Below are 23,618 nucleotides of genomic sequence, written 5' to 3'. Positions count from 1 at the left end.
CTCTGTCTCTTCTGCTGTCTCACCATTTCTCTCTTGCCTTTTCTGCCCTTCCTTTCGCTGTGTTTAATATCCTAATCAAATCAATAAAATATGTCTTCCATACAGACAAATGAGAGGGTAATTACAATGTTCTTCATCTCACCTTCATTAGCGAGACTTCACATCACACCTTAATCCATGTGTTTATGCTGAAGTAGAAGGATAGGAATTTTGGATATGGACGAGTGCCGGACACGAATGTGAGAAACATTCCCAGATTATTCTCAGGCCACGCCTCATGATGTAATGTCTGCCAGGGAACCGAAAGCCCACTAAAGCAGAGAGACGGTCCACCTGTTGCACAAAAGGTTTTTTTTGCCCCATATTGCAAGTGGAGTCTGCATTTTGGGGAAGTTGGTAGAGATATAAATAACTCTCTGAAGCCACTTTGTGTGCTGCTTAACTGGCCTATAAATTGCAGCTACCTCCCTCAAACCCATGCAACGCATGCTGATACAGGTGGTGTTGACTCCCAGCAGAGTTTCTGTCTCTGCTGCTGCTGCAGAGTACAAATAGAAAGACAGGGCCTTGTACACACACACCAGCAGAAGTGTCTCTGTCACAGTGTAATGCACTATCGACCTCTTTCCTATTTTGCAGACCTTGGGCTCTCCCGTGGCCTCAACCTGTTAAGTACACAGACACACACATGCACGCTGTGACGATACTGACCTTTTAGCTCGCTGAACGAGACTTGATTTCTAATATGGGTTTGTCCCCTCCCTCCCTTCTCCTTCATCCTTCCTCCAGTCAGTGTTAATGTAATTAGGCTTGTGTGCCTGCTTCCCACATGCTGTTTTCTTTGTCTTTCTGTCTCTCTTTCACTTTTTCTCCATCTATCTAACCCGCCTTGCCTCTTCTTGCTGTTACAGCTGAGGTAGCACCGTGCTGGGGTTTGTTTCTGTGCACCTCTGCTGTGTGCTAATTCATCTTATCAATCCTTCTGTTCCCCATTCTGTGGACCATTCCCTCCATTCCTAATCTAATCTCACTTACATGTAGTTTGTTCTTCTCCCTCTCTCTCTCCCTCTGTGGTTTCTCCCTTTCTTGCTCACCACTCCACGCCCCTCTCCTAACACTAACACAGTGTTATTTCCTGTCTAAATTGGGTAAATCTAGCAGGGCCAGGGGATTCACAGCATGCCTGTTGAAGCATAGAGGCCACTTTACCTGCTTGAAAGCTTGAATTCTTTATTCCAGTATTAGGTTTGTATACGTGTGTGCAAGGGTGCGTTGTGTCTTCACAAGCTCTGATTGCCTGTTTGATTACTTCGCAGTATGATGAGTCAGTCTGAAGTTCAGATTGCTGTCAAATACATGTGATGTGAAGTGTGACGGAACTTATGAGGGCATTGTGAGAACGGCTCACAAATTCTGCCGTGCAGACTATTTGGCCACGCGGCCGATGTGACCTTTAAAAACTCGCACGCAAGAGTTGCTCTGAAGAAAGTTAATTTCTGAATTTGCTGAATATTTCTTTTTCCGCCACACAGGAAGCAGCAGCAGCAGCTCGACACTTCATTTATCAAGAACCCAAGGCTAAAATTTTCAAAAGCAAAAGAAGTTTATTGAAACCAAAATGGTTGGTCGCTTTGGCTTCACAGCTCATTCATCCTCTCGAGCATTCCCAAATCTCATTAAGCAGCAGAGGCCCCCCATGGGTGGTAGTTTTAGTATGTTCAGCTTTGAGAGCGAGAGAGAAGCAGGTTTCTTCTTAAAGCAGAGCCATAATCGTATTCACTTATATTTAGCTGTTATCTTAATGTGCTGAGTGGGAATAGATAGAGGGCATTGAAGAGAGGTGGGGCTGACTGAGATAGGGTTAGAAATGACAACCAGAGGAAAAAGATGACCTCACTTAGGAGCTCTTTGTGGCAGAGGCGCCTCCTGGATGTTTTGTTTGTCTCTCTCCTCTTGTCTTTATTCCTCAGCTTCCTTGTTCCTACCTCTGGCAGCAGGCGCCTGGCTGGCAGACTTTCAGTGTCTGTGCATATATATGTGTGAGACAATGTATATTTGAGCCATTTATTTGCTGGATAGGAGTGTGTGAGCAGCTGGAGTCCCCATGCATCTCCTGAATCCAGGGGGCAAAAGTAATGTCAAGAGGTTGGCAAGAGAGAGAGGTTTTGTTCTTTTCTTACTGCAGGTGACACTGCAGGTGTTTTGTTTTCTGTTAGAGGACATGTTGGAGGGAAGGACATGTTTTGACGTTGAAAGGCATCAAGAGAAACACCCAGACTCTGTGAGGGACAGCAGCCTGCATGGCCCAAGAGCTTCAGGCTGTTCCCCAATCAGCCCTGCCTGCAATATTTACTACCATTTTTTGGCAGGTGAGAGTGATTGAACAAGCATTTGTTATTTGGCAAACAAGTCTCTGGCTGCTCTGTCTGGACTCAGAGAAGGCTCCTCATGTTGCAGTTTTTAACACTGCTAATTGGGCCACATTTAAGCAGCAGTTTTAATGTGTTTTGAATGATGAGAGGTAATGTTTTATTGTTGATGAAAAAGTGACTCTTGTAGTCTGCAATTTAGCAAATTGCACAAAAATATGCAAGTTTTAAAATAAGTATTCTATAAAATTTGATTGTAACCGACAGCCAATGCTGTCTTCTGTGTGTAAACATTGCTTGACATCCAAAAGTGTCAAAATCAGTGAATGTCCTAAATGTTTGCATCAATATGAATGTGACTTGTATGTAAAGAAGGTTTCTGTTGGACATAGATGAGAATGCAGAAACAAATATTACCCACATTTTCATGAAATCACAAGCAGAATAGTGCAGAGAAATTATGCTAGGTTAACTTTCCCATCCTTAAACCCATCAAATCTATGAATAGCTCAGAATAATTTTAGAAGAGGAGGCAGGGAGTACCTGAATAAGAGCCTGTTATTATTTTCAGTATCCTGTGTTGGAAGCCAAGTACAGAATAAGGCTTTGCTTTTACTCACCCATAATAGCCCAAGCCACCACATTATAATGTGAATAGTTTTTTCCCCATAATTTTCTTTAATACATCTTTTTTTATCCGATTCACGTGTTTAGTCTTGCCTTAATGTAACTTGACAAAAAAAAGAAAACAAGTGAAGTGGTAAAAAAAAATCTAAGCCAGCACATTGATTTAATTCCATATTTCTGATGTCTTTAGCACGTTCAATTTTTTTTAAGCAGCACAAAAGCAGAATTCAAGTTGATTGCAAGCGGCGTGCAATTATGCCCTTGTATTTCCTCTGCTTCTCTGCTGTGCTCCTCTCTTATTCTCTCCCTCCTCTTTTTCCAATTCCTAGTTATAAGCAACAGAGCTGAAATAAAACCGCCAACCTTGTCTCAATGAGCTAACACAGGAAAATGATTGTGAGCCTCCACTAACAGAAGACTGGCTTACATTAAATGACACATTTTATGAGAGCTCTGTAAATTGCACAAGTCAAATCAAGACGTAAAAACACAAACTTTGCTTTAAATGGTGTGTTGGACACAATTAAAAGTACTTGCACTGATGGCACCTTATTTATTGGAGAGGTCCCCCCCCCGGTTCCTCACTCCTCTTCTGCTGATGTCACGTGACAGGTGCATTCCTCTGTGCAGGGTCGAGTTTGTATATTTTGTTAAAGCAACATGAATGAGTCAAAGAGCCACGGTGCTGTAGGGAACAGGCACATGCACGCTCTTTACCCCTATGTAGAATCTCACCAGGAAAGGAGCCAACAGCAATAACGAGCAGAGCAGGGCTGGCTTGTATCAAGACAGGGTGTGCCATGCATGGGTGGGTGTCAGTTACCAGTCTGTCCAGCGATAAGTGAGGCAGTTATGGTCGATAAGGTTATCTTGTGAGAAGATGTGGTCAGTTGCTTACATTGTAACAACATTCCCAGTCAGACATTGCCTAAGGAAAAATCCTTTCAAGTACCAATATGAAGAAGTTTCAAGAACATGCAGCTAAACTGTTGCTACTTAGAAGCTAACGAGTTGTTACATGGGAAAGGGAATATGGAAACGCTGGCAAAATAATTTTGAGTTGTACGCCAGGTATTGTTTATTCTCATCATTTTCACCTGCTTTTCAATTTTTCTCTATTTGTTACACAGTCAGGCCTCAGTTGTAACAGAAGGAGTTAGACGCACAACAAAATATCAGTGTGATACCCCTTCCTACTGGGACAAACATGCACTTGATGTAGCGCTGTAGGCTGTGAAGAGGGAAAACCTTTAAAATCTTCAAAGTCCAGAATAGAACACAACATGAAATGTTTCAGATAAACGGCCGTATTTCAAGTTGCATGTACATTTACAGGTCACAGCATGCACGCATACATTTAGCCTTTTCTCCCTCCTCCACCCTCCTGCCGAGTCTGTGGCAGGTTAATAAAATAAACATATATCCACCAGTGGCGGTGGCAGGCATGTCGGACTCCCTTAGCTGTCATCAGCTGTGTATGTGTGCCATTCGATGCATGTGTGTGAGTCTATTTCAACACAGACTGTCACTTTTCGCTGAGGCTTGTCTATCACAGCCTTCTTTCTGTTAGTGCCCCTCCCTAGGCATAGTGGAGCCCATATGGGACCAGGCATTAGCTTAGCATGCTGTGTACTGGTCCTGTTCATGGCTGTTCATCAGAGTTCACAGGTCCAATTCTATCCTGGTTGGTTAAATATTACGACTTCCTGTGGGAAAATTATGCGCCCTGTTATTTGATAGATCTGACTGGTAGTAATCTTCTGTATTATTATGCTGTGTGTGTGTGTGTGTGTGTGTGTGTGTTTTAAATGTTGTACTTAATGATTCAGTTTGAATATCCTGTGACTGAATGTTCATACTGTGCATGAATTAAAACATTATCAGCATCGTGTGTGTGTGTGTGTGAGAGAGAAGTAAAAAATGTGTTTAAAAAGCCACGTGGAAAAACTTTTAATCAAAAATGGCAAATATTCTCTGGTTCCAGCTTGAGTGTGAATATTTGTTTTGTTCTGTTTGCTTTCATCGGTTAATGATTAACTGATTACTTAAGAAATTCACAGGTAAATAACATAATGTAAACATTTTGCTCTGTACTGTGCTGGACTTGTAAATTGGTCTGTTTTTTTCAGTGCGGTTTCTCACTTATTCATGGAGAGAATGATGAGGATGTGGAAGAGTCACGCCATGTGCAATTATATGTGTGTGGGCCGTTGTCCTCTAAAGGCTTTGTGGTGTAGGCCAAGCACAACACAGCTGCCCACCTACTCAGTCTCTCTCTCTCTCTCTCTCTTTCTCTCTCTCTCTCACACACACACACACACACACACACACACACACACACACACACTCCCCCCCTCTGTCTCTTTCTCTTGCTCTTCTCCTTTGAAGTTTGTCCCAGTCCAGTAGAGTGGTGCAGGGTCAGGATGGAGAGGAGGATTAACGAGGTCCCTGGTATAGATGGATGAAAGGATGGTTGGATGAATGGTCTTTATGAAGTTTTAGATTAGAGGAGGAAAGGCTAGGTGATGACAGACTGGTTTTAAAGCAGACATGGTGATGGAGAGCCCGGATCTAAGGTTGAGATTAAAGACGGCATCAGACCTGGCAGCACTGATATCAGCACATGGCCTGATGAACATCTTTGTAGTCATATTGACAGTAGTGTTTAATGCTTGTGTTTCACCTCCAGATATCAATGGATGTCAAAGATTTATTAGTATGGAAGAATCTAGGTTGGAGTATAACTTTTGTTTTCTGCTTTCAAAGGTAGTGGACTGAAGTGTAAACCCAGTATGTTGGGATGAAGGTGAAATGATTGTATCATACCGCCAAATGCAGAAAAGGGAGTTTTGGTGAGTGTAGAGATGGCTTCATCTGCTGATGGAGAGGCTGCAGTGTGGTTTTCACCGGTTGCTGGGTTAGATTTCTGAATCACAGAGCTCAGACTCAGTCACGGAGAGAAAATGGCATCTGCGCTATCGTGTTTAGATTCCTCTGATTGCCTGCCTTGTTCACGCTCTAAAAAAAAATCAATATGCATATTGCACACTGTGAATGTATGGGAGCACACATGCCACCGTGCTGCTGTGTTAAGCCTCCCCACCTCTTGGCTTCAGCGCTGCGTGGCATTAAACAGACAGTGATTGATCTACGGTATGATTGTTTATTTTGCCTCGCTGTCAGTGATGGATGAAGATTTGCTCACATTTGAAAAGTCTGTGAAATATGGAAAGTGGGGGGAGGGGAGTGTTTAAAATCAACTTCTCCAAGGAGAAATACCAGCGGGTCTGTGGGACAACCTGTCATCATACCTTCACCTTGTCTCATAGTGCTGTAATAACTAGGCAATCACCATTTTAAGAACTCTGTAGGGTTGTAATCAGTTATTGTCTTAGAGATATAAATAGTTTTGGTGTCAGAGAAACCCACTGATACTGCACGTGTTGTATGCACTCAGCTTTTGAGTAATCCAGTGATTACGGTCATCTTGATATTGCTTGAATTCCTACCATTAGTTTCTCATTCGTATAGCAGGCTAATCAGCGCTTCCCCATAACACCATTGTCTTTGCTGGCACTGAAGCTTGTTGCAACATGCATTCATCTGCAAATGTGTGACACATCTCTTTAAAATCCTGGAGCTATTGATATTCAGTGGGCTCCATTGTCCCCGACAGATGCCAGTTGATTGAATTCCTTCATCCTTACAGAAACCACATACAAAACTTCCCTCTGTCCACAGATGACAGCCTTGGAGCAGCAAGAGATTTCTAACACCCTCCTCAGTTACCATCCCCCCAGAGGCCAAAAAGGAACCAGGATGAATGAATAGAAGGGGAACTTGTGACACAAAGCCTACCTGTCCTCCCTCTCCTCCTCCTACTAACTCCCCTGTGAAAATCCCTTCCTTTCCTCTTTTCTTTTTGCTGGCAGAAACGGTCTGACTCCTCCATTTGCTTTCACACGGGCAGATGGCTCGATTGGGAGTTTCTCCAGCTCAGACACAAAACAAAATCAAACCCCAAATCCTCCATCTTTCCTGTACTAATATATTTTTTTCCCAAAATTTACTCATAACAGACGCCTTGTTTGTCTGCCAGTTTTTGTAAACCATGGTAACCAGGCTTCCCCTTTTTCACATCTTGTTTTTCCCTTTCATAAACGTACGCTTTCACATGCCAAAGCATCTCTCTGAATCCAGGCTCATTTTGAAGACAAAAAGGAGGTGGCTTGCTTCTATCTTCTTGTCTCTTAGAAGCAGCGACAACTTTAGCACATTGCACATCGTTAGTGAGGGCAAAGTTCAGGACGAAGGGAGCGAGCTAGCAGCTGCGAGCTGAAGTTATAACGCATACTGTAAAGTAGCAGCAGTAGAAGACGTTCAGCGTTCATCATGACCTGTTCTAACGGGTGTCTAGTGTGCAAAATGGTTGCTGTTATATGACCTGAAGAGTGTTTGTATATTGCGACTGGCTAGAAATAAAAAACAACTAACAGCTTTTATGACTTTATCTTCAAAGCTTTAAAGATTAGAACCAATGATCCAGGACATCAGGGCTTTACTTTCATTTAAGATCAGTTTGGTGCAGGATACTTGATATGATGTTGGGCCATGGAAATCAAAGTTCCCATTTTACCTTTCAGTTTTAAATTAGAGCTATGTGACCATAACCTCTTGTGGACAGAGGATTTACTCCCCTTCGGCAGCTGAAAGGAACCTTTTTCTTTTCTCTGCCTGGGTCTGCCATGATACTTTGTCATGTAAAGAGGCCCTTATCTGGCTCTGGTTGGGGGTGAAGAGGCTGGATCCCTGGGGCCTACAGAGATGACGCATGGTAAATAAGTGACTATGATTGACAGGTCCTTTGAGCAGAGTCACTCAGTCCTGCCCACTGATGTGCCTTGCAGGAGGTCAACTTTGACCCTTTCAGGCCACCTGCTCACTCCTGACCTTTGACCTTTAGCTGGACTTCTTTGCTGAAAGGCCCAGGACATCAAGTCGATGTGGAACTTTGAGAAGAAATTAGGTTATTTTTCAAGTAAGCTTTTGTTTGAATAGTTTTTGTTTATCTATATCTTCCCAGATATACTGTACTGTACAATGTCCATATATAGTATAATACACAGGTGTAATCAGCTTCTCATATTTTTCATTTCAGCTCTATTTGGGTTTCAGTATGTTTGCACCTAGACACTAAATATCCACATGATCACAATTTACTGCTAAAATATCATCTGATCCATCTCATTGAATGTTTCAGCCCAGGCGCCCCACCTCCCAGCTGCCTAGCATGCCGTACTTCCTGCCATGTCCACTCTTTCTGCTGTGCTCCTTGGGCATTACATTTGTTTTGCTCTGTCTCATAAATAGCTGGCCAACTATGACAATTTAATGGACGAAATGAGGGCTAGGAAGTGTAGCAATTTCACATGGCCTGATTTAATTTCCCTCATTCGGGCTAAATTGGGCCACAGTGTCAGGGTAAATAAACAGAATGCATCTGGACTGCAATAAAGACAGTCAAATGGTGAGAGGGTGTGTGAATAAGAGGTTCTGCTATAAAGGTTGCTTTTTCTGTTCCCCTGTGAATGATTGTAGATTTTTCACAGAGTGCTTGTCTAGCACTTCACTTGTGGACTAGCTTACTGTTTTGAATGGTGCAGTAAATAAAAAGGTTTTAGGTGTTTGCGTGTGTGTGTGTGTGTGTGTGTGGGGGGGGATGTGACTGAGCATGCTTATGTGTTTCAGCCTCTCACATTTCATATTATAGATTCATTGCAGTTTGCAGTTTTATCTAACATTATTGGTTGTGATTGGTAATTTTGGCAAGATTAAAGTATATGAGATTTTTTTGGCTCTTGTCCACTTTAGCCCGCTCGCTGAATATTGCCACTCATTTGAGGTTTTGCACACCAGTCACAGCTGCCTTTTTCATAAGGCTTATAACTGAGGGGACATAAGATGTTCTTTGTTGCTTGTTTCTCAGAAATAAACTCATTGGTATGTAGCAGGGATTGCAGAGGCCATAAAGCAGGCATTTAGTTGAACACTTGGTCATGTGTCTCTTTCTACATGGTGAAGTGTTTGAGCATGTGCATCCAGAAGAAAACCTCCTTAGCTCTGCAGATGTGTATCATGTGTGACAGAAGTTTAATATGACCTCTGTTGCTCTCAATTAATGGCAGCACATGAGGGTTTGGGATTATAACAGTGTGTGTGTGTGTGTGTGTGCTGTACTTGAATGTATATGTCCTTTTGAGATAAATGCCATGTATATACCAGGAGGTTTAAGATGGAATGAGAAATAAGAGTGTGCCACATCAAACATAAAAAAAATCACTGTTACATGCTCCCTGTCCTTCTCTCTTTCCTTTGATACTGAATTATCTCGGTGACCAGGAAAGGCAACAAAGTAATAACAGGGCTTTACTATTGACCCTTTAGTGAACAACCCTAATGACGTCAGCTCCCACCATGCAATACAAACCTCTGCGTGCGCATGGAGTCTCATTTCCATAAGGAAAATAGTTCAACCCACTCAGAGGTAATTATTTGCTTTGTTGAATTGAATAATTAACTTGTCACCCAAGTAATATTTGTAGATTGTTCACAATAGTTTGATTCATTGTTCTTCCATTTTGCAGTGGGAGACTACAGAAATAATTGTTTGTCTATGTAGTAATTGTTTGTCTATGAAATAATAGTTATGTTGCCAAATTATAGCTTTATTGGAATGAGCTCACTTGCCTGGGGTGTTGCATGAAAAAAATGCAGTATTAATAGCATGTTTGTGTCTCTAGAAAACAGTTTAAATATATTCTTAATTAGATTAGTCTGTAGTATTTCCCTGGTTGTAGACATTCAGCTTTGAGTTAAAGGATGACATGCAGGAAGTCCAGCTTCCTGGTGAATGCCCTTTGAATCAGTGTTTCTTTGATTCTTTCATATGTAAACTACACTAAAAGGCATATAATTAGCAGTTGTACATGAGTACATATGCAGACATGCACATCCACACGCAGAGAGCAGTGACTTGCTTGTCAGAAGTAGCTGCTAGGAGGAGGGATGGATATACATCTCTTAGTCCCGACTCTGTGTGTGTGTTTACATAATGGTACACAGTCTGCCTGCAATGATCCACAGAAGCACTTATATAGTGTGAGCTTTTAAGTCCTTTAGAGACAGTCTTGTGTATCTGTGTGTGTGTGTGTGTGTGTGTGTGTACACAGTGTGTTGTGATGTGCTTGTTAGTGAGATTGTCAGCCAGAGAGAGACTTGACCTTACATGGTCTGTACAAGCTACTCTGTTGTTGCTGTCATCAGGCACAGTCACACTAGTGGAAAATAGGTCTCTTTGCTTTGTAAAGCAGTCGTATGTGATTTTTATTTTTGTAACATTACACTGATTGTGTCAGTGATGAGAGATGTCAAGCTAAAAGATGTCCAGTATCAGTACCAAGAGGAGTTGTGTTAACATGCCAAATTTTATTTTATCTATCTAAAAAAAGCTGAAGCTATCAAATTTGAGAAACTAGGAGTCTTGTTAATAACAGTGATAAGTTAATAATTCCTAATGCTGTGAAGCTGTAGCTGCAGTGGCAAAGACGGACTAAGCTCAACACTACCTTCAGTCAAAAAAAGCTGTCTGTACAGTTGAGAAACCTTGATTATAGTTGGACTTCCTGGGAGTTATGTTCCATTTCAAAGTATGGACTTTTGTGCTGTGTTTTCAAACGGGATTATGGAGCTCCGGCCAATATTTAGTAATGCTCACATTTGGTTGGTTTAGAGTCTGGATCCTCACACTATCCATCTCTGCAGGCAGCTGCGTATAGACGCACATGCACCGGACAAGTGTGCGCAGTTGCATAAACAAAGACGGACTAACCCTCAAGTGACTTGCCCACAAGTATGCGCACAGGGCCAACAGAGGGCATCTCAGGACAAGCACACACCCACCTCCAGCCGTCTGCCAACATGTGGGTTAATGTTGCCACCAGCTGCAGAGGGGGTGATGCCAACCAACGCCAGCACCAGACCAGGCCACACAGAAGCCACTGTTCTCTTCTCTTCTCTTCTCTTCTCTTCTCTTCTCTTCTCTTCTCTTCTCAATAACACAACTTTTGTTACTTGTTTAAACCTTTTTCCATGCTCCTCCTATTTAAACACATATTTCAATGTAAAATGTCACCATGTTTGTGCACTTGCATATATGGAGAAGTGTAACTGGAAGGATTCCAGCCCTTTGAGGGCATTCATCCATATCAGTGAACAAAGAGAAAAAGTTAGAGCCATACAGGAATGGAGTGGTGCATTATGCACAAACAAAAAGGCACTCCTTCCATTTCTTTCTTATCAAACCTGTGAATGAGCTGCTCTATGTTCTTTGCTCAGTCATGTCTCTTTCTCTGTCTCACTCTCTCATGCTGTATTGTAAGATGCTTTTGTGAAAATGCAGGGTAATGTCTTTGCTGAAAGGAGGTATGAAGGTAAACATCACCTAGAGGGTTGCAGAGGAACCACTGTATACACTCCCAACGTTTCATCATGATGTCTCTGGTCATTTGTGTAAACCTGTATGGATAAGAATGTAGCACTGAGGTTAGAACAACACCCGACATAACAAAGTAAGAAGAGGCAAAAGCATACACTTGGTATTTATTCCATGATTAAAATTGAATATCATCAAGCTTATTTTTCTGGGGTTTGAGAGTGTACATATCATTGGGGAACACACTACACTACACTTGATCACAGTAAATGTAAAGTTCCACTATTGTGGTTGCAAGATTTTATTACTTATTATAATTCAACAGTTTAAAATGCCTAGTTATTTTTAGGTTGATTGATGAGCAGGGGGACCTTGAAGCTGCTGTCAAAACTGTTGAAATACTGGCACCAATAAAGACTTGCAGAAAAACAATTGTATGACACAAGCAACAAAAACAGTTGTAAGCTGGCAATCACCTTTTACTTGCATTTCCCTGTCTGGCCCTGGAACAAACCTTTGCCAACACGTTGCTCATTTTTACCCATATGGCTGTTTTACAGTTTATTGTTAGAGTGCAGATATAATGCACATTGGCAGATCAAATTGAGGGATTATTATTATTATTTTTTTTCCATTAAAGCATGATTATGAGGGATCTTGCTGTATTTTGCAGCTATAAAAGCAGTAGGTAACTTAATTCAAAAGCCTGGCCAGAGCTACTATGCGAGTACTGCAGCTGCACACACATGAGTATCAATCTTTTAAAGACTTGATCACACTTGCATCCAGAGTCACCACTGTTGAATATATTTTAAAATGATTATTCTGAAATGGAACTTATTTTGGTTGGAAGCAATGCAGTGAGTGCATGGCAGATCAGAGAGTGAGATGCAGAGACCATCTGTTTTTCTCTCTGCAGAGAATGGCAAGATGCTTCTGAAGTAGCTTCTTTTTTTACACAAATGTACTCCTTTGGGTCAATGTAACTTGTGTCTCCCACTACAGTCATTTAGCTCTACACTTGTATGGGCAAGCGGCGGCCTTTTTCACACGCTCAATATCTTTTTATGTTCTGCTTGTGGAAAGGGGAATTAATGAGCCTTTCTAGTAAAGCAGCTTGTCTGTACTTGTGCAAAATTCTGCAAGGCCAAATGAGTTTAAAGCCTGAGGCTATGAGTTGTTGTTGTGTAAGTGTGCCTGTGTGCACGTGTGTGATGGTGCTTGTGGGTTTCTTCCTGTCTGATTGTTTACAGCCTTAACTGGATTCCAGATGTGATCCTACAGTCAGTTGGAGTCCTGACTATCCAAGGCTAACAGGGAGTCTTTCTCGAAGCCCCCCTCAGGCTGATACCAGTTTGCTTCTGTACAAATGGCATTTTCCCCTAGTAGCAGGCATACGCCTCATAACTGACCAGAGGCCGGTTCTCTGTGTAGTTGTACAAGCCTGCTAGCCCGCAAGCAGTTCCTGTCAGACAAGGCATGAGGCTAATGAGGTTACTCTGTTTCCTGTTTCTGCCTTCCTGTCTCCTCCTCGTATTTGTTAGCTCAGTTGCACGATATGTCTACACGCTGTAACATAACTTACATAGGCTTGGAAACGGGTTTTTTTTTAATTCACACACACACACACACTTAAAGTATGTAGCATGCTATATCAGGTCTGGTAATATCTTAAACTGTTCCAGTCACATAATGGGACTGACATACTTTAGTGGGAGGACAGTCTCCAGAAAAGCTATAGCCTAGTTTCAGGTAATATCTTACTTCTGTCACATGAAATAAACTGAGAGAGTCCAGTATTTGTGTTTGGAGTTCAATCAAGAAGGGACATACTTGGCATGCTTAGCTTTATAAGCCTAGAGTATATGAAATCCATTATAAGAATGAGATATTATTTATGTTTTGTGAACTAAGATTAGTTCTTGTTCATTCAGGTCTAATAGCAGAAAAACTGTGACCTTGCTTGTAAAGAGAAAATATTTCTTAAAGAACTATCCAATATTGTGTTTATTCATCATGAACATAAAGAAAGCTAACTTAGCGACACATATTTCTTCCATATTGTCCTTGTACACAGCTTATATACTGTTACATCTTGTTGAATGCATTGAAGGATTTAAACTTGACATCACTCTACTTAACTGTTTATTGCATGGAAGGATTTTTAGAATCTCCAGAAATGCAGTGTCTGGTGCTATAGTTCCTGGATGCCAATGAAGAGGATGTTAAGCTGTATGAATCTAAAGGAATAAACTAATGCTGTCGATGTTAGAAGTCAGGACCTTCCAAGGGTCTTGAGGGAATAGTAGGGAGGTGCAGGAGCTGCTGCCATGATGAATGACATCATCTCGGGGGAGCTCAGTCCATCAGAAGTGTGTGTGTGTGCCTGTGCTTGAGCCAAAGTGAAACTGATACTGTGGCAGAGTTGTAGGGTAAGTGTGTCGAACGAGGCTTTTATTATTGAATGGGAACCATTTGTTAAGCAGCCTGTCAGATCAGATAGCACACACTTGCACACAAGGATTGCTTTATACTTTTATTTTAACACAAAATTCTACCACGAGGCCCTTATTTTAGTCTGCTGTGAAGCCTGACATGGCACAGCACTCTCAGGCAGCCAAATGTAACTTCAGAATATGAAAGATTTTCCTCAGCTGAGCCCTAAAAACCATGGCAACAAGACTGTGAAACTGATAGACACCACTGCAAAGCTGATACCATGCCGTTACTTTAACATTTCATTTTATGAGAGACACTTAAAATTCCCTCAACAACAGTTCCACCATCCTTTTTTGACTTGGTGGCACAGAATGAACAGCAAACAATTGCTTTGAGTCAGGGCTTTTTACTGTAATAGTCCTCTGGTGCTGTGTGTTGTGCACTGAGACTGGAAGAAAACCTTAAGGAACTCCTTCCAAATAATGTTAGATAATCTCACACTGCTGCTATAAACACAGTCATTGTACAGGGAATATGATTCAAAACAACATTTAAACATTTTTGAAGAAGTGTTAGGTGTGTGAACTCCGATCATCACCTCCCCTTGCGCTACTCAGCTATGTGCTATCATCGCTAAGCTGTCGGTCAGACTTGCAGTACACAGCAGTACATATGAACCAGGAGGCCCTGCAAAACATTCTAGGAAAATCTGAGGGAAAATCTCCAGAGAGGCCGAACAAAGGACTTAAACCTAAAATGCATCCAATTAACAAACGATAAAAGATATCAAAATGATTTTTTTGAACACTTAATAGGTCCAGGACACTTGTATAATTGAATTACTGATGCAAGTGACACCATGGCAGTGTGATTGTGTGTGTTTTAGGGGTTAGGGCCCTGAGCAGGGGTCAGATAGTCACATAGCCACTGTAGACAGGCAATCCAGTCAACTTAAACTCTTTATTATGCAGCCATTGGCCTCATGCTCGCACACATGTGTACACACACACACAGGATCTTCAAAGCGTTGTGACATTTCTTTCTTTCAGTCAAAATAAACTCTGTCAAAAGTCTGTATTTAAGAGCTCTCTCCCTCGCTCCATCCTGTGCTCTACTTTTACCAGGTTGACAAGCTTTTTCTGCTCGACAGGGCTGAATGGTGCTGGCAGCCTGTCATTTATGCACGCTCAGATTCAGACCGTGTGCGTGTGCAAATGCAGACAGCTGATATGATTGACACTGGAGACATGAGAGTAAGTGTGTGTGTGTGTGTGTGTGTCAGTGACACTGAGCTCAGTGGGAGAGACCATCACGGCCAGGCTGTAGAAAGAAGCCATTGTTCTGAGGCAGAAACATTTATCTTCTGTATATGTAGATACAGAAGGAAGAGATAGAGTGAATGTCATCACACACCCAATTTCCAGCAGATGCTCCATCACTATTTGTTTATAGTTCATTTATATTATTGTATCTCGAGGAAGTTGTGCTCAACAGAATTTCTTCTTATGGAAAAACTGGGGGTTATGCTGTTTACATGACTAGAGGAGGTACCTTCAGCCTTTGTGCCATTCCTTTCCTCTATTGCAGATGGAAATGCTCTGGAGCATTTGGGGGAATCCAGGCATAGCTGGTTTTAAAGGGATAGCCCTGTGGCTGCACATACACACATACATTCCCAGTGAGCTTGTGGTGGTAATGAAGCAATTATATAGGGCCTCTTGTTCTAGGGCAACCCCACAAACGCCTTTCTATTTGCCTATTGTCTGAGTTCTAAGCCGCGCTATGCATCCGGTCTACTTGAGCCTGGATCAGGATGTAATTACAACTGGAATGTAAGATTTGTGAGTAAACACACAGAGGTAGTAGAGAAAGTTGGCCTGGTTATAGCAGATACCTCCATTTTTTTGGCACATTTTGGTGACATTAGAACTGCTAAGAATCATTTATCACACTGTGTTACTCAGTGCCAGGAGAGCAGTATCCTCCACTGACACCAAAACTGGACAAAGGGCTTGAAAATACGGATGAAAAACTGTCAGGCATTTCCAAGTTCTCTGCCAGTTTTTTTTATTTTTTTTTTATGAATCATTTCCTCTCAAACACGCTGCTTAGATGTTCTTGTTTGTATTTGCATTTTTCATTCTCAAGATTGCCCTCCAGTTTTGTGGCGGTCACCATTTGGACCTCTTTTTCAAGGATTTCTTTAATACTTTGCAGTTGTTTATAATTTCTCCACCGGGCCATGATCAAGATGCATTTAAATGGTTGTAATCCACAAATGGTTTGCAATGACCCAAAGAAAGAAAGCTTACACTAATGTACTGTATTTGGCAGTTTGTTATCACTGTCATCTGTGTCACTTGTGAACCTTGAGCAGACACATGTTTGCAGCCAGTCATCTGGGGCCCATGTGTTGGTGGAAGAGTGAGAAGGATCAAGATGTGGAATGAAGAGGAGAAAGAAAGAGAGAGGATAGCAGCGGGGTAGAGGCTACTCCAGTTGCTGGATACAATAATCCAGGCTTTGTTAAAATAACATATCTCCTCCATCCATCCATCCATCCATCTCTCTGTCCCTCCTCTAAAAGGGGAAATGTGTGTTGGAATAACAGATTTTGGGCTGGTTTTGTTCGCAGATCGCAGCTGGCGCATGGCCCACATTCCTCTGCCATGACATCCGCACAGTCGGCAGCAGCACAGCACTATTTTTAGAACGGCTAGTGTGAAGCATACACAGACACACATACAGAACTGTATGGACATGCAGATTCTCCAGTTCCACATAAAGGTTTTGTATTATTTTGAGTTCATTTAAACAGTAGCAGTGCTGGATGCATCCCAGACGTTTTACTGAATGTAGCTTTGTAAATCGATACATGGGAAAATTAACTGATGAGTGATAAACTGAAACAATAACAGCCAAATAATAGCAAACAGATTTTATTTGCTGTTAAATCAGTGGTTTCCATCTGTCTTGTACAGAAAGTGCCGGCATGTCTGAGCTGCAGAGCTGACGTTAGCGCGGCTTGGCGTTCTGTCACACTTTTACAAACAGACCCTGAGCACAACACACAGAGGCTTTGTGATGTTCTTAAAGGCACAGTGCGTGTCTTTCAGTGAATGCTGTAATAATTGGTTTCAGAGACATTTTCACTAAGATTTTACTAATTGCTGGTGATGTGCTGCTTTGGGTTTTTTGATGCATGGATGTAATAAAAGAGGACTGGGGCTGAACATGTTTTTATAATGTGAAACGAATTCATTGTTTGTGCGTGATAGTTTAGTATGGCAGGTTTTTTTTTAAAAGCAATTTCTGATGAACTGGTGAATAGTTGCATCAGATTTATGTTTTTGTGTTTAATAGTTTTAGAACTCTATATCATCCTCCTTCCCTTCTATTTAATAACTTATCCAGGATTTTTTCAGCATCCACAGTTACAGAGTTAGTCAATGCAATCCACTTGTTTGCTCATCAGGAATCAGGGTTATTGGATTTTTTCCTGCTTTGGAGAGAGGAATGTTTGAATAAAGTTGGGGTTATGAAGTGGAACAAGCTCTCATCCATTTCGATGAACAGATACAGTGACAGACTTCTTATCAGTCTTTTGCTCAGTTCCTGGAACAGTTTTCAAAGTTCTGTTTATTCACTTGTGTTGGTTGTGATTGTTCTGTTGTTGGCAATACTAGCTGTCGATCTGTGATATTCTTTGGGCCATTTATTCACATAATCTTTTCTTACTAATGAATACAAATGTGCATAATTAAATTAGAATATTACAACAAAATTGCTGGTAAAATGAAGAGAAGCTCTTGCCTTGTTATGTGTCAAGAAAACAATTATAACATAAGAATTAGAAACTGTTTCTCAGGTTCAGTGATATAGATTTCATTTCTGGGTAGCACTTATTTGGGTAAAGTGAAGCCCAGGGGGAAAGGTGTAAACACAGGTAAACTTTCTAGCACTGTCTGATTGCAGTGTGTTTGTGGGTGATAGAGCCTGAGAGGAAGAGAGGGAATGGTCTTGTATGGCCTATATTTTAAGCACAGTAACCCTATTGATGCCTGAAAGGTGCCTGTGTATCTACAGTATGTGGTTTTCATGTTGGATTACCTGTGTATTCTGTGGTGCTGCTGAGTGATCGCAGGCACACAGCATTTCTCATGCATCACTTGGTTACACGCATGCATGTGCACACCTACGTAGATCTCCGCGCTCATCATTTGGATTCCACCAGCCTGATGGGAGCTGGTCGAGGTGTAGAGGTGTGTGTCAGTGCCAGGTAGTGTTCTGTTGGCGCTCTAAAAGCTCTCCCTAAAGAGTTCTGGCAATATCTCCCAACCACACATATATGCACACATGCACTGCAATGAGAAACTGAGATTCAACACAATTAGTTTTTATTGCTTATTTGAATAGATGCTCCCTTCCACTGTCATGCTACGCTTACCCTCTAGCAGGCAGTGTGTGAAAGGCTGCAGAGGGATTTTTGCATACTACTGCTGTTCATCATCTGTCTGTTTTCCACCTGGAAGACACACAGCCAAAGGCAAGGGAATATGTTGGCCAAAAACAGATGGCAAACCACTGCTCAGGCCAGACAAATGGTTAACCTGCAATTGAGCGAAGCTTGTGAAAACCCATTTAAATGATCGTCTGAAATGTGAAGAACTATTGGTGAGGTTTAAATGTGCGGCAGCTGTAGCAGCGGAACTTTAAGGCTCACTGTTTTTCTCCCAGCTGATGAAAAGTCAGCATTTTCTGCCTTTTTTTCAGACCTTGTTGCTATGTGTACACAGTGCAGGAAATATCTGTGGCACACTGCCAGCCGCTGTGAAGGAAAACAAGGAGAGAGCGAGAGAATAGGAAATCTAGGCAAACTTTGGAGGGATTTTTTTTTTTTTTTTGCCCCTCAGAACAGTTGTGTGTGCAAGGTAGAGAGATGGATACCATAGAAGCTGTATATGTGAGTGTTTGTAACTCTGGAATATACTGTCAATTTTGTACGTGCATGTGTGTAAATGTACATTTGGCCTTGTGCCACACCAGGAGAGAAAGTGTGCCAGTGAACTGTCTTGGTAATTGGTGTATACCTCCTCAGCTTTTGCACGCGCGCGCGCGCGCACACACACACACACACGCACACACAGAGAGAATGGATTAGATGACATTAACTACAGGAGAAAATAGCACAATTGAATACTTGCACTATCTTTCTTGCTAGCGTGTGTGTGTGTGTGTGTGTGTGTCTGCTCGTACACTCTCATGTGACAGTGTAATGAGGGACTGTACGCTACACACAAAACACACCCTATCAACCTCTGTCAGAGGCTGCAAAGCATCAGTGGACTGAGCATTCTGCCCGTGTGTGTATGCGCATGTGCCATCATGCCTACTGTATGCAGGGAGACACGGCTGTCACCCATCAGCTCCATCATGTGCAGACACCCAGCTTCTAATCTTGTCCCCTCCTCCTTCCCTTTAGCTCTGTCGAGGCCTCATCCCCAAGGTCCCTGAGCAGACCTGGGAAATCCAAACAATATGGTGCAAAAGCTTATTTTTATCTGCGGAAGAGACAAAAACCACAGAGGCGTGATAAACATGCAAAATCCTCAGGCTTGTCAATATTGTCAAAATGATTAAGAGTGAGTGAATGAGGTCATCAGTTTTGTTTTAATTACAGGAGGTTTGCAGTTATTTCGAGATACAGTGTCATATTCAACAATAAGTAGCTCTTGACTTGCAAACCTCGTCTTTCATGGCCCACCAGTAGCTTTTAAGTAATCCACTAAGAAGTACTGTGCTAAGTCCATGTTTGGCTTTATGATATGTAATTCAACAGAGTAGTTGTGAGTGACAAGACAGAGAGCCATTCTACGATGCAGATCTGAATTTAATCCCAAACATGGTAAACTACAGTTTATAAAAATCCATTTTTATTGTTTTTAATATAATGTATGCACTGTAATGGTTCACCCCACTTATTTTGATGCTGCTATAATTAACAGTACGGTGTCTGCACTGTTCAGAAGGCATATTTTATCCATCATAAGATCTCTGTCTTGTATGTATCATCATCTGTTAACAGAGTATCTTTAGTGGGCTGGCAGCATCAGAAGAGAAGGGACATTTATGAGCAGCAGTTGTTTCACTAGTGTTTTATTCACTAGTTCTAGGAGGATACATAATATCAGGATGAGATTAACTTTCTATCTTTCACACGCTCGGACAGAAATACAGGCTGACACACACTCAGTTTCCATGTTACGTCACCCACAGTCATCTGATTTTCTTTTTTTTTTAAGTGTGAGAGTACATCTGTTCTTAATGGAAAGCTGTGACTGTTATCTTCTTATTACAGCAGTGATAAAATGTCTTGGTGTAATTATTTTGTATGACTTGGAGGTTTTTAATGCACCCAGCCAGCCCTGATGTCACTGTGATGTCTGCCAGCCTCTTAGTCAAGCCAGCTCAGAGTGATCTGAGTCAACTGGGTGATCAGAACACGCTCCCACACAGGTTGCTTTTCATGTCTGCCTCTTACATTACATCTGACTCAGACAGAAGGAAATGCACTCACTGGGATGAGTTGACAGGATCAGCAATGTGGTTTTCATTCAAATTATCAACATATGTTTGCATTTTGCCAAGAGATGCAGAGTATTTTCTTTTCTCAAACCTTAGAGCAGAAATTCACTTGGCCCATGGCTGGACTAGAGGAAAAACTATTTCTGGTTTTCATTATTTATTAATACCCCTGTTGTTGCTCATGTCCTAATATAATTTCCTTTAGTCATTAGCGTTGTTCGACATGAAGAGCAGTTGCCAGTGAAATGGACGTAGGGAAGCGAGGGGGGGGAGAGATGTATGGCCATCAGTGTTGGACACTCAACAGTGTTTGTTGCAGTGGAATATTTTTCCATTAAACTGTTAAAACATAACATGAGCGATAGTGTTTTGAGTAGTACTGCAGCATTGATGTGCTGCACATTGTTGTGTCAGGTTTGGTGCTCAGTTTGAAAGTGACTAGGGAAAATGGCCATGTCTTGGAAAAAGATGTTGTGTGTCTGACTTCTGCAGCAATAACATTGCCTGTCTCATCTCACAGGGAGAGATTAGCAGCACATGAACTCATAGTGCCATGATGTCTTTTTTTTTCATTTGCTTCCTACCTATTCATTACTGTAACACTGTCATATCATGGCATTGTGCGGAGATGCAGTCCTCCGTGCATTGTTATGCTAATGTGTTGCCCTGTGTCTAGCTGCAAGCTAATGCTATGTTATGCTAATGTTGTGCCATGCTAATGTCACGATGTAGTGAGAAATGGGTGCAACCAGAACAATATGTAAGGAGAATCCCCATTATAGTAAAATTCTGTACTAAAGTCTTCATAAACTTGCATGTCTACATTAAATGCAACATCTTTGTGTTTCTCATATTTTATTGTTATTTTGATAAACAAATGCATAATACAAAAATCACTGATAAAATTCCACGTCCCTCAGGCTACTTCAGTACTAGCTGGCTGTAGCTGTTGTTGGTGGTTTATCATCATGTTAAGTATTTTTCTAGGCCGTTTCCTGGCTCAAATGAAATACGGAGTAACACTGTGGCATTTATAATTGACTATAAAGGTAAAACTGTACAGACTGTGCTGACATTAAATTGTTACATTTTGTTTTGTCTTGGACATTTTAACACACCTGGCCTGTAAAACATTTCTTGACCTTAACTGCAAGTAACACCTTTCTGTGTGCGAAAGAAACAAAGGAAGATGCTCAGCACAAATAATTGTACAACGTGCAGAACTGCTATGTGTATTAATGGGTTTGTGAGGAAGCCAGTCATTGCTGTAATAATTTAAATTATATCAGCAATTGAATGTTGCACTTAGATATTGTAGGTGTGTGTGCATGCACAGATATCATCGTGAAACTTTTAATGGGCTAGTCAGTTTCAAGCTGTTTTTTCCATATGTATTTATTTGGAGGTTCTCATTCATATACCTAATATTTTTAAATTAAATACTCAGGTTGTTCTGTTTTAATCAGATGCTCAAGGTATAAAATCCAGAACTAAAAACCTGACATCACTGAAAAGCAATTGAGCTTGAATGGCTGTGATCCGACTATCTGAATTTGAAGACCTTAACATAAAGTTGTCCTGTTCAGTGCAATAAATTTAGTGGAATTAAAATTTTTACATGAAGTATTATGCAGTTACTGAATTTGGTATTCAGTTGCTTATTATGACAGTTACTTGCTGCCATAGTTTTGATTTTATCTACTGATTGATTTATGTATTTATTTGAGTAAAACAAATATCTAGAAGAGTTCATCAGAAAAATGGTGGAAAGCAACCATACCCACTGTTCCTGTGTAGCTGTGATAACAATTTATAGTGACCCCGTCTCTCTCTTATGTCTTCACAGGATGACAGTGATGGGATCCCGTGGTCGGAGGAGCGGGTGATGCGGAAGGTGCTTTACCTCTCCCTGAAGGAGTTTAGGAGTGCACAGAAACGGCAGCTGGATGGTGATGGAACCACAAACTCCAATGGTGAGTACATGGTTATGCAAAGGTGCTGTACTGCTATGACATGTCCCTGGTAGGTTAAGGTGCAGCGCTCTCTCCGCTGCGGCCCAGGTTCGAGTCAGGGTTGCATTGGAAAGGGCATCCACCATAAACCACGTGCGAAATGTCAACATGAGGGTCGTCAGTGTGACGATTCTCTGTGGCGACCCTTAAACGGGAAAAGCTGAAAGTGACTTTGCTGTACTGTTATGACATCATCTTTCCTACTGTCTGTTTGCTGTTCAACATATAATATTTTAGTAATTTAGTGTATTCACTGTCACTTGAAGTAAAATAAGCTGACTTAAAACCTGATTTGTTAAAATCACTGTAACACAAAAGTCCTGCCATACACTAAATGTTAAAGCTGAACCCAGCGGTTTAGAACCACACACTTTAACTGCAAAGGATGCTAACATTTTGTGGAGTAAATGTCAGGGTTGCCAGGTTTGTCCAACTTCCAGCTGATGTTAATGTGTCAGTCTAGCTCTTTGTTTCTGTAATCGCAGGCGACAGTTTTATTAGTCTGTTTGGTAGTGAAAACTGAGCAAGTTATCTTTGACGACAGAACCTGATCTTACTTAAAACAGGGAGAATCCAGTGAGAACGCATGATCAAGGACTCATTTGCCTTCTGTTGTGGGTCAGTGGACAGTGAGCTGCAGTTTCTCTCTTTGCTGGTTCAATGTCACATCCTCAAAGGAACCCTTGAACTGAAAGTATTTCCCTCTCATTTTCATGTCTCCCATAGTGCCACGCATGAGAAAAACAAGTGTTAGACGTGCTGTTAATCTTTTCCAGCTTGGACATTTACACCCACCCTGGGGTCCAGACTCATTAAAACATGGACTGATAGAAACCACGACATGAATGAATACTTGAAATTGCTTTGTTAGGCAGAAATTCAATTCCAGGTGGAAGCCCAGTACAGTAACAGTTGAGGGATTTGCTGTTGTGCTGTGTAAACCTGAAACAACGCAAGAAGAGTGAGTGCACCAGGGGATGTACAGCTTGTTTTGAACCAAGCTGCCACCATGTCTTTGTTAAACACTGGTGCTCCTACACACACACACACACACACACACACACACACACACACATACACACAAACAACGCTCTC

The 23,618-nt window shown here is 41.5% G+C and overlaps 1 protein-coding gene across 1 annotated transcript in view; it reads left to right on the top strand.

The window, feature by feature from the left end:
- The window catches only part of jarid2b (jumonji and AT-rich interaction domain containing 2b), a 102,974-nt gene that overhangs the window by 25,923 nt on the left and 53,433 nt on the right, over window positions 1–23,618 (top strand). The window contains exon 2 of the mRNA XM_020597488.1: window positions 22,358–22,484. Coding sequence (XP_020453144.1) covers window positions 22,358–22,484 — 127 coding nt within the window. The remainder of the gene's footprint in view (window positions 1–22,357; window positions 22,485–23,618) is intronic.

The sequence above is a fragment of the Monopterus albus genome, unplaced genomic scaffold, assembly GCF_001952655.1.
Source record: "Monopterus albus unplaced genomic scaffold, M_albus_1.0 scaffold34.1, whole genome shotgun sequence".
Classification (NCBI taxonomy): Eukaryota; Metazoa; Chordata; class Actinopteri; order Synbranchiformes; family Synbranchidae; genus Monopterus; species Monopterus albus.
This window is presented reverse-complemented; position numbering and strand designations above follow the sequence as displayed.